Genomic DNA, 12,647 nt, shown 5'->3' with positions numbered 1-12,647 from the left:
TTGCAAAATAATAATAATCTCGAAATTCTCAGTTTCATTTTCTTTGTTGGCTGTTGCAGACAAAACTGGGTGTCTGCCCACTCTTTCTGGTGGACTCTACCCACTGCTGGGTGATTATGACAGTTTCTGTTTTGAAAGTTCAGTAGAAAAGTTCAGAAAGTAGAAACCTGGTCCATATTACCAAGGAGTTTCAACAGTAAGCCAAAGACTTCTGTGTTTACTCATTTGATAAATGACTTCTGTCTCCTAGATAATAACTATGTTTGAAAGGATCTTTGTTTTTACTTGTTTGCTGGAAGATTATCTAGTGCAAATATGGAAGCAGACATAGACCAGTTTTTGTATTGTCTGCCAAGTCTTTTTGTTGTCATGGTTGGGTAATTGTTTATTCAACAGAATGACAATTTTGATATACCTATATGCCAAGCAGTCATTTCAAAGTGGCTTTTAACCAACTTCATTTTAAGATAAAAAGATTTGAAATTGCTTGGTCATTGTTCAATCAGGAAAAAGGACAAAAACCTTTGGATACACCCAGGACTCCTTCCATTAGGATATCAGTGCTTTCTATCCTGTTCCATTGAAGCTGGTCTCACTAAAGGGCAACTTTAAGTTATCTTGCTGTTCGTGTTTTCCTCAACACACCTTGAGTATCTGTGTCAGAGCTATTTGTCTTGGAGAACTGTCTTGACTGTTGCTAGAAATGTCACTTCTGTTTCTCTGTTGATGTATCATAGCAGTATGACTTGTTGTTAGTCACTTCTTCTAAAGTTAGATTCATCCACATCACATACTTGCATCTTATTTATTTAGATATGCCAGATGAAACTCTGTGATTCAGCCAGAAAAGCTCCATGTTCTCTATCTCTCTATCTAAGTTGATTAAGGAGGCCTTCCTTCCCACAATAGAAGATGTAACACAAACTGAAGGAGATTGGTAATTTATCGTTTTAAACTACAGGTGCATCTCAAAGTTACATTTCCATATATTCTACCTTCACTTTATTAAGAGTGAAACATTACAAGAATGTTTTTTTAAATGTTGGTGATTATGGCTTACAGCTCACAAACAACTCAAATCTGTTATCTAAAAATACTAGAATATTGTGGAAAAATCCAATTTGCAAAGGTTTCCCAAGCTGTCATTCTCTCACTCTGGTTCAGTACTCACAACCACAACTGATGGGGAAGACTGCTGACTTGACAAATTTCCAGAAGACAATCGTTGTCGGAGGGTTAGCCACAGAAGGTCACTGCTGAAAGAGCAGGCTGTTCTCAGAGGCATATTCATGAAGGGTTGACTGGAAGGGAAAAGTGTGGTAAGAAAAGGATTGTCAGAGGATTGCCAAAGTAGATTCAAGAACTTAGGGGAGCTATACAAAGTGTGAACTAAGGCTTGAGTCAGTGGAGCAAGAGCCAAGTATCGTGCTCTTAGCGACAAGCCACTCCAGAACCACAAACATCATCAACATCTCACCTGAGCTTAGGAGAAAAGGAAACTGGACCATTGGTCAGTGGTCCAAAGTCCTGTTTTTAGATGAAACTAAATTTTGCATTTCATTTGGAAATCAAGGTCCCACAGTCTAGAGGATGATCAGAGAGGCGCAGAATCCAAGGTGCTTGAAGTCCAGTGTGAAATTTCCACAGTCAGTGATGGTTTGTAGTGCCATGTCATCTGCTGCTGTTGGTCTACTCTGCTTTATCAAGTCCAGCGTCAACGCTGTCAGCAGTCTACCAGGAGATTTTAGAGCACTTCATGCTTCCAATGAAGATACTGATCTCCTTTTCCAGGACTTAGCACCTACCCACAGTAAAGCCAAAACTAAAAGAAACTGGTTTGCTGACCATGGTGTTACTTTGCTTGATTGGCCAGCCTGACCTGAACCCCACAGAGTGCATAAATGAGCAACTTTCCAGGTCAACATTTCTGTATCATAAATCCTTTTTTGGACTGGTGTTTTGTGATATTCTAATATTTTGAGGTAAATATTAGAATGTCACGATAATCATCAAGATTAAACAAAAAAGTCTTGAAATATTTCACTTAGTATAAGATGAATCTAGAATATATGGACGTTTCACTTCTTGATTTAAAATCACAGAAAACAATGAACATTTTAATTACATTCCAGTTTTTTTAGATGCACTTGTAACAACCAAATGTACTGATCATGCTGAAAAAATCCTTAACTCTTTGTCTTGATATGCTTTCTTACCAGGTGGAACAACTTATTGAGCTTGCCAACTACCAGGTTCTGAGCCAGCAGCAGAAGAGCCGTGCTTTCTATCGCTGCCAGGCCACTCGACTGATGACGGGTGCTGGCAACATCCTAAAGAAACATGCAGCTGACCAGGCACGTAAAGCCGTTAGCATGCACGAGGTTCGCTCTGATGCCGGTGATAATGATCCCATCTCTAAGATCTTCTTTGAGCCTGGTTCTTACCAGTGCCTTGAGAACTGCGGCACAGTGGCAGTGAATGTGATTAGACGTGGTGGCGATTTGGGCAAAACTATCTCTGTGGAGTACCGTACAGAAGATGGCACAGCCAACGCTGGCTCAGACTATGAGTTCACAGAGGGAGTAGTGGTCTTCAAGGCTGGCGAGACGATGAAGGAAATCCGTGTGGGGATCATCGATGATGACATCTTTGAAGAGGATGAAAACTTCCTGATTCACCTTTCAAATGTTAAAGTGTTGTCCTCAGAAGGGGAGGAGCCAGAGGAAGGCGAGTCTGCCAATCATGTGGACTCAGTGGCGTGTCTTGGCTTACCCTCCACAGCGACCGTTACCATCTTTGATGACGACCATGCCGGTATCTTTACCTTTGAGGAGCCTGTATGCCACGTGAGCGAGAGCGTCGGCACCATGGAGGTGAAAGTGCTGAGAACATCTGGAGCTCGTGGTGTGGTCCATTTGCCATACAAGACGGTGGAGGGAACTGCCCGAGGGGGTGGAGAAGACTTTGAAGACACTCATGGCCTCCTGGAATTTCAGAACGACGAAATCTTGTAAGTCGATTAATCTATCTTAAAATGTTAATCATATTTATTCATGCAGATATTTGGAAGCTTCACTCTCATTATCTGCATGATTTTCTTGATTATTTTCACACTCTGAATCAGTGTGATGTTGCAAATGTTATTGCCAATGATGTGACAAAACGATGGCGTGGGTGTGATGTGGTGATCACGATGAGCAGCGAGGCGGACTGCTTTTTGAGGACTTGATAAATCCACTGTTCCCCATCCCACCTTTGATGCTTTTTTACCTTAACTGTATCTTCTCCTGTAACTTCTTCATTCACTTCTTTTATCTCCATCCGTCTCTTCATCCCTCTTTGCTTTGGATGCTTTTGTGCTGCTGTTTTAGTCTTCTGTGGGTTTTATTGATTTCCATGCTCTGTATTGCTGTACAGCCAACACAATAGGATTAGCTTGTGAGTTGCAAGAGCCAAGATCTTGGGAAACTGGGTTATTTTTGGACGTTTGATGTTTTTACTTTAAGTAGATGCACCTCAAGACATGGGAAATAAAACAGGGCTACAGGTTTTTTGTACAAAAGGCAGTGAATATATATCAGTAGGAGCTTGTTGATGAAAACTCCAGGTTGATTAAATAAGCAGTGGGGAATCAGGGCAATGCAAAGAGGAAGCATAGATCTAGACAACTTAATTAGGATCACAAAGCCTTTTTAGGAAGCTGTCAGTTGCCCTTTTTGGTGACTTTCTACTGTGTGGGAACATCCCAGAGCAACCGCTCAAGCAGTCAGCTAGAGGCCTTTTCTGTTGTCTTTCCTGTGAAAAGAACTTGAAACTCCATGGGTAGACCCCTGCCGTGAAATGCCACAATCACAGTTCAAAGCTCTTCTTAGCCAAGCTCAGAAGCTGTTTTATCTGATGGTGACTCACAGTGAGGTCCGTGACTGCTGTTTAACCACGTTTCAGGAGGCCTTTAACCACAGTGGTGATTCCACTCACAGCCAGCTCATGCAGGGAAGCGAAGTGTGGGGAATTAGCTGCAGCAATCAGCCAAATGTTTGCACAATGCTGAGCACTTTGGCTTGTAACCAAACCTGATTCCAAAGTCCCCTTTTGTTCTAATAGTCTGTTACTGTGAAAACTGTTGCAGTGAAAACATACTGGAGTGTGTTTCTTGCCATCCTTTCACTCAGTCATTACTCCAGCACAGCTGGTAACATGATCCACTGAGTCAAATGTTTACTCAGTAGCTGACTCAGATGTTGACAATACGCTTGAATTCATAGGGGTTCTAAGTAACAGTATCAAGTGAATACTGAAACAATAATTACAAGGATATATGGCACTGTAAACTGTCGTACTGTTGCTGTATTAATAGTAAATACAACCCAGTCAAAATCAAGCTCAGAAGTTAAATCCAGGATTTGCTGTAGTTCAATCAGGAGCGACTTAATACAATTTTAACAATTATTTATTTAAGATTAGACTCCATCATGAACTTCATGTACTTGAAGGGGGTAGAAAGGCCAGCAGCAGAGATAGGATACCCCCATATGGAGTCTAGACACTGGTGGTGGTGTTGATGAGGGATGGAGGACTTCTGAGAAGCTGGACCGGAAACCAATGAGGTGGCTTGGAGGAGATGAGATATGCAGGATGAGATGAGCAGAAGACTTGTAAGGATCTGGACTAGAGGCTGATGAACTGAATGGAGGTAGCTTGGGTGGAGGAGGGTTGCAGTATCCACACCAAAATGACCGGCTGACTGTGAAAGAGAGGATAACAGATTTAAAATATGACAGGTGCATGTTGATCGGACAAATCTAAATAGCTTAGTACTTAAGAGGGTGAATGCCCATAATCAGCTGATCACCACTTGACATGCTCTAAAGGAGCCACAGGCTGGATTTGAACAACAGCCACTGTACATGAGGCACATTGACAGAACCCCTTGGCTACTAGTACTCACTAATGGGTATTCTGATGAAAGAAGTCTGATCCATTTTCAGCAGTCCAGTCTTTGTAGATCTTTGCTAAAGAAAATATAAATGAAGTCTTTAACTCAGTTCGTCTGTCACACATCTGTAGGCAACTACTAAAAGTTAAAATGTGTAAATGGAAATAATCAGTCTCATTGTTGAGGATTTTGTTTGCTTTTAAAGGTCATATAAAGTCAACACTATTAATATCAGATTTTTCTTTGCAAGCTCAATACTCTCCACTAAAGCTTTACTTGTATCTTGGGCTTTACGTAGCATCCAGGAACTGTGGAAGTGTTTGTTCTTGTGTAGCTACCATGCAACTGTTTAAAAGCTGTTGTCAGTATTTTTCCTTTTGTATGAAGCTGAATTGTTCTTAACCTGTCCTGACAAGAGCACACAAACACACACATGTGAAAGCATGTAAAACAGACTGCACCCACTCTCTCGGTGTGGCAGTGCTCTCGTGGTTCTCATTAAATTGTTGTTTTTCCTTTTTCACACTCCATCGTGTGCGCAAAATGACTGTTTTTGTGTGAAATGCTCAGAGAGGTGAGCTCCTGGGCAACCTCCTACTCTCTTTCACTCATACTCATGTGCACACATGGCAAGGTGGGCGTGTTCTCCAAGTCGCCACAAATTACTGTTTTGCAGTGCAGCTTTCTGGTATTGGCCTGTAGGCCTGTTAGGCGTGCGGTTATAGTGAGGATACAATAAACTTCACAGTTTTCTACAGCTGGCCATTTTAGATATTATTTAGACAATGTGCAGAATTTTGAGAATAGTCAGACAGCCTTGGACTATTAAGAAAATTCTATCAAAACACAGTCTGTTGTACTAACACACAGTCTGTCGTTTGCCTTTACTGCCATGACATCAGAACAGATGTCAAAATCTGCTTTTGGGCCTTGCATATTGATTGGCTGTTTTGATTGGACCCGACTCTTGTATTATTGGACCCATTTTTAGGTTGGATTCCAACAATTATCCTTTGGCTGCTTTTGCATTCCTGATACCCAAAGAGAAGGACCTGCTGCTGCCACTGTAGGCCTTTAAAACTAGTTTGGATGTGATGTGACAACAGGGAAAAAAACGGATTATATTACACATTGGGAACAAGATTTAGAGCTCTGTCTGTTTTTTTCTGGCATGCATCAGTTGGAAGTTGCTGCAGATTGGGTTTGAAACTACAAGATTGCCTGCACTGCTGGTTTGAAAATGTTGTTCAGACCGTGAGAAAAAAAGGTTGTGATGACATAAAAGAAAGCAGCCAGTCATGATGAATGAATGGGACAGATGTTGTCTTGGTTACTACAGTCCTCTCTCTTATCTCTTTAAGCAGATATTTGCAGGGCTGGCTTTTTTTTTAGCCTGTGGCTGAAAGCATTGTTTTCTTTGCCTAAAACTCTTAAAACTAAAGTGGCTTTTAATAACGGTGTGACAAAATCAAATGATTTGCTACTTTTCTGGCTATCATGGTCACTGTGTGTATGTGTATTTTCCTGTGTACATCCATCTCGATTCTAAAGACAGGATCCAGAAGTGGAGCAGGATGACTTAAAGCTATAGCAGGCCTGAAGTTAAAAGCATCTCAACTAATGTGGCATCTACAGTTCATTCAGGAACTATTCAGACCCCCATCCTTTTTTTTTTGTTTTTCTTATGTGGCAGTCTGATGCTACAGTCAAAAAACAAAACACAATTTTATTGTCATTAATCTACAGTCAGAACCCAATCATGACAAAGTGAAAACAGAATTTTAGAACTTTTTCCAAATTTATTAAAAATAACACATTGAAGTATCATATTTACATAAGTATCCAGACCCTTTGCAAAAACACTTGAAATTTAGCACAGGTTCCTCCCATTTCTCACAAACGTTGAGATGTCTCTGCACCCTGATTGGAGTCCACCTGTGGTAAATTAAATTTATTGGACATGGTCCGTAAATGCAATGAAATTTTAACTATCATTGTAGCCCCCCTTCAGTCTGGGCTTTATGGCAGCAGGGCTTGTTTTTTCTCTGATATGAAGCCTTCTATAGAGAGGTATGTGGCCTTCCAAATCACGTCCAATCAATTTATATTACCACAGGTGGACTCCAGTCAAGATGTCGAAACATCTTGGCAAAGATCCAGAGAAAGGGGGGAGCCTGAGCTAAATTTCCCGGGTCTCAATACTTAGGTAAATGTGTAATTTCAGGTTTTTTGTATTTTTTAAGAATTTTCAAAAAATTCCAAAATTCTGTTTTCACTTTCTCATGATGAGTTACTGTGTGTAGATTAACAAGAATAAAACACTTTTTTTTTTCAACTGTAGCATCAGGCTGTAATATGAGAAAAATGTTAAAAGTGATTGGGGTTTGAATACTTTCTGTAAATACTCATCTAAATTGTCTTTGGTGATAAGGTTGAACTGTTCAATAACAGCTATACCATAAATAGCAGCAGAGGTCCTGATGTAAAACAACCATGATTGTATTTTTTCTTATGGTACTACAACTGATTGTTCATTTTAGTTCAGCTACTTATATTTTTCTACTTGAGCACATCAGGCTAACAAAACACGTCTGTTGTTAAAATTAATTCATCTGGATGATTAGTTAAGGAGGTTGGCTGAGGTGCTTGTTAGCTGCTAGCTATACTTGCTTTGTTCTGCTAGTTTAAATAGATGAAATGGATGAAATTAATCTGCCCTAATGTCAGCAAGTTCTCAATAAGTCAATGAGTCTCCATGGCTCTGAGTACTGTATGTTCCTACTGGGTAAAGCACTCGATATTCTGCTGCAGGAAAAAGGAAGCTGATCTAAATAGGGCTGCCTTCAGGCTAATTCTACCCTGATTCTTTTTCTTTTTAGAGGAAAAGCAGATGTGAGATGTGAAAGTGTTAATGGAGGCTCTTATGCTTGAAGAGAAGGAAGGCAGTGATTGAGTGAGTGATGGCACAGAGAAAGAGCAAAATTTTGCAAAGTTTTGAACTTTTCTTTGCTCACTTTATGGTTTTCCATTCCATTCCCCTGCATTTCTCTCTTTTATGTGGGAGCCCAGTCAAATTGGTCTCTGAAATTGTTTGTGAAGACTTCTCTGGGTGTTCTTTAGAAGATAGAAAGGTGTACGTGTAGGAGAAACTGAGGGAGTGGGGGTAGAAGAGAGGGTTCACAGACAACTCCACAGCTCTCAGCAGTGTCAGATTATCTCTGGGTTTGTTTGCTTTGCGGTACTTGACAGAAAGTACCAGCTCAGTCCTACATGTGGGTGTCTTGTCTGCTACCTTGTGGTGTGATGTGCAGATACAGCTGGCAGATTTTGGCAGGCCTAGACAACTGCTCCTTTTCATTCTAGGTATTTCTCTGTGTAGATGGTTCCAGTGTTATGGTCGATGCTATCTTTGAATCAACTACAATGTTTTCCTATTTCAAGTATTATTGCTATTGCCCCCGATGTACTACAGCAGTGCACATACTTCAGTTACTACAACCATTTACTGCAAATGTTAGTATGACAGTGCTCCTGCAGCACTTTATAGTTATGGTGGCCATTTCTGACCATTACCACCCACTCCCACAGTGAGTGTCAACCACTCCTGCACCCACAACATGTCCAGTCCAAACCCACATCCTTACAAGTTCTGACCATTCACATACGGTCAGAATATACACTGCATGTACTGAGTCAAAGGAATGATGATAGTAGAAACGATTAAAAATTTTTAATCATGAATAATCTTAGAATTTTGTTCTTAATCTCAATTATTCTGCCATTTTTGGAAATTCTATTTTGTATTTAAAACTGTTTGTGTTTCATTTAGGATTTTTGTACCGTCTTAAACTGTTTGGATACAGACCTGCTTTTATATTGAAGGAAAATAAGGAACTTCAGGTAGAAAAAAGGTTAAGAAAATAACTTAACCATGGGAAAAGAACTTGTTATGGATTGTAAAGAAAATAAAGGAAGAGTAAAAAGGTAAATGTTTGATAATTACCAAAAGAAGTAAAAAAAAAAAAAAAAAAAGGGAAATTAGCAAAAATTGGATAAAAGTGGTGAAAAGTGGTGACAGATTGGCTAAAATGAGTAAAAAGTAGCAAAAATAGGTTAAGAAAAAAAGTGTAAAAAATGGTGGAAAGTGGTGAAAGACTTTTAAAAAGTGGCAATAATTGGTTAAAGATGTCAACAATTGGGAACAAGTGCCAAAATTGGTTTAAAATGTTGCTTGAATAGGTAATTACAACCCAATAAAAGCTTGACACAGTTTTCAGCTCCAAAATGAGGTAACCATTAGCCAGGATGCTAGCGCCAATGCTACTGATCCAACACACATGCATTGATATTAATAAATCACAAATGGGGAGGTTCCCATCGACTCTGTGAGCAGGCCTGTTGAAAAATAAACTCAGTATTGTTTGTGAAGCATTAAAGGTACAAGCACCTACAAGGTAACACTCTAAAACAAACCAAAAAAGTTGTTTTTTCCCCATGTCAAACTTATTTTTTTCTAAAACAAAGACCTGAGGATAACTGCAAATGGAACCTCAGCGAGTTCAGGTGAAAGGTAGTTAACAAAAAAACAAAAACTGAATATCACAACTCAATTTTTCAATATTTTAATATTTCCATAAATCAGTGCTATCATCACCCTTCATGTCTGTCAGTGGGTTTTAACCAATTTAAAGCAATAAAAGTGTCAAAAAGCAGCTGATTTTGACCATCCAGTGTTAAATTATTTGAAAAATTTGTTTTTTTCATTCCCTAAAAAGTTGTGATTTTGGAAATACATAGTTTTGAACTGATAGCAGCAACATATTACATCTTTTTTTTTTTCTGAGAGAATGTTTAGACATCTTTAACCCGTGCCATATGGACACTCCACAAAGGACCCTAAGTAACTGTGGTCACATAGCGACGATAACAGGCTGCTACTCCTAAACACTTCAACATACAGGCATCATTTAAGGCTTCATGAAAAGATGACACTTAGAGAAATCCTGGCCACTGTCTGGAATCAACATCAGTACTGGCACAGAGACAAAGAGAAGTAGGTAGATTTTAGTGCAGTTGTGTAACTGTGCATGCATGAGTTTAAACTGAGTGAAAGAAAACCCAGCAAACTGTTTACATATCATCATGCACACATAATGTCATAATAGTAATGTCAATATCATTTTTTGCAACCACCACCGACTCTCAGCAGAAGGAACTTTTCAATCAAACTGCACGTGGCTGTTATATTGAAAAAATAAATGGTAAATAGCTGCACTTTATTAAGCACTGTTTTGTTCTACTAGAAGAAGAAGAAACCCCATTATTTCTACCTCAAAGTTTCTCCTCCTTCTATTGGTAATCCTGCAGGTATTTCAAAGTTTGGTGCAGCGTTTTGCCACTTTAACACATCTGAGAGGCGGCCCTGAATGATGAAAAACTGCTCACTGCAGTGCGCTTGGAGTCAGCTTAGGACCCTGCTCCCACCATCTCGGCATAGCCTGCTGCAGCCAATTATTTTAATTTAGATCGGCACAGCTGAAAGTCATATTGGAAAAACATCTGAGGCTATAGATGGTTGGAAACATCATTTCCTCTGGCATCACCTCTCCTATTTTGTTGCACCTGAAATGGCTGTAAAATACATTTATCTCAATAAGTAACTTCAGCCCACCCCTTCTTCATTTTGTTCCTTTTGTAATGAATTAAATGTTTAAGACACTTTTATTAGACTTAATAACACCTTAGGTTTTTTTTTTTCCTTTTAGCAGTACTGCAAATACTTATCCACCACTTCACACCTCACCAGAGCACCCTAAGTGGCTCTATTTTTATTTCAGATGCTCCTGATGGAATAACCAGACTACTTACTACAAAATAGGTCAGCAATTCTACTTTTTCCAAAGCTGTAGCATTGAAACTATATTTTTAGACTGAGAAGAGCAGAGAAAGGTTGAACATATCCAGTATCATGTGGGGAAGTGAAATGTCCAATAAGAGCTCTCTGTGTGGTTTATTAGTTATCAATGAAGCCACGTTTCCACAGCAACAAGCCTTTGTTTTACGGACACATTAGGGTCAAAACAGTTAGGGAAACAGATCATGCAGGTGGATGCACACACATGTTTTATTATAGCTTGGGTTTGACTCTTGACCAGGGTGAGGTAAATACATGGATAAAACACAAGCATGCACATGCACATGCACACACAAACACAACCAATTATGCAAATTCTATAAAGAGGCAGCCAGTGGAGAAACATGGTACAGGCGAGAATCAAATTAGGCTTCCTCCTACACACACATACGCTGAAGAAAAAAAAATGAAAAAGCACAGAGCAGACTGGGACTTTACACTCCAATAACCAGGACAGATGGCCTTTTGAAACTCATGCTTAGATGCTATAGGACTATGTTGTGTATGTGCAATCAAACCTACTTTTGCATATTAACATGAAAGAGTGTGCTGTTTTTCATACTAAAAATGAACAAATTTGTATTTTGTACAGTCCAGCCTCAGAAGGCAGAAGTATTTGGCGCTGATTCTGAATGACAGTACTTGTACTCGATAATGGGTTCAATATAGAACCAGTATTAGACATGTCCATTGTGTTGCACTGTTGACAGAAATAGGATTGTTAATAATATTAATAAAAAAAAACAGAGCTCAAAAACATGCTTACTTTCTCTCCTCGTTACAGCTGGCCAATCATGACACTGCTGTGATTGTTGGATTCAAATGTGGGTCAACATTGCTATGAATGTGACATCATAGAGGTGTGGTGGACAGGATTTTAACAATGTTTTATAATCTAACAACGGCTGCAGAATTACTCCATAGAGAAGAAAGCATTTTAACATGATGATAATATAATCTCAGCCAACACTCCACACACATATAATTTATATTTTCTCCTCCTTCTTACCTTCATATCAGCGAGGCATTAGATGGTAATGAGCCTTTATGAGGTTGTAGGTTACAGAAGTGCATGCACACACACACACACATACACACGCACATATTCAATCCTTCTGTGACAGCAGTATCATTAGCAAAAACACTGAATTCATTATCAGAGGAAGATAACAAGTATTGTGAGAGAGCCACGTTTTTAATGGACAGATGATTAAAACTGTGTGAGTGGGTCTGTGTGTGTGTGTCTTGCATTGATTTGCATTTGTTTTAATAAATTCTTCAGTGGCAGAGAACAATGGAGCAAACTGAGAAATTGTAAGTGCTTGGAGCACTGTCCTCAAAACACACAACACAAACACTTAGACGAGGTGTAAAGGTTGTGTTCTCATGTTACAGAGTGCATAGTAATAACACCTCACTTGGCACACCTGTTACTGTATGTGTGTGTCTTTGTGTGTACATTTACTTCTACTGATGTGTAGATTGAATGCATGAAGGCGACTTTAGGCGGCTCCACTATTTAAACATTGATTTATTGAGTAATATGTAAAACAGGAAAAACAGTGTGGTTTAAGATTCATTTTGTGTTTTTATGCTACAGTAGAGATAACAATACAAACTCATGCATAATGATTTAGTCACTGATTTTTCACATTTCAGTAAGGAATAAGATTGACGAAATATTTAAGAACTAACTGTAAAATCTGGTGTATTAGATGCACTTATACCAGTTTTTTCCCATGTAAAATTTTGCCATGTTTAAATAAATCATGATACCGGTATGACATGCTGAGAAAT

At 39.2% G+C, this 12,647-nt stretch overlaps 1 protein-coding gene across 2 annotated transcripts in view; it reads left to right on the top strand.

The window, feature by feature from the left end:
• The window catches only part of slc8a1b (solute carrier family 8 member 1b), a 212,397-nt gene that overhangs the window by 30,818 nt on the left and 168,932 nt on the right, over window positions 1-12,647 (top strand). For both annotated transcript variants that reach the window (XM_041789129.1, XM_041789128.1), the window contains exon 4: window positions 2,220-3,010. In XM_041789129.1, coding sequence (XP_041645063.1) covers window positions 2,220-3,010 — 791 coding nt within the window. The remainder of the gene's footprint in view (window positions 1-2,219; window positions 3,011-12,647) is intronic.

This window comes from Cheilinus undulatus, linkage group 6 (genome assembly GCF_018320785.1).
Source record: "Cheilinus undulatus linkage group 6, ASM1832078v1, whole genome shotgun sequence".
Taxonomy (NCBI): Eukaryota; Metazoa; Chordata; class Actinopteri; order Labriformes; family Labridae; genus Cheilinus; species Cheilinus undulatus.
This window is presented reverse-complemented; position numbering and strand designations above follow the sequence as displayed.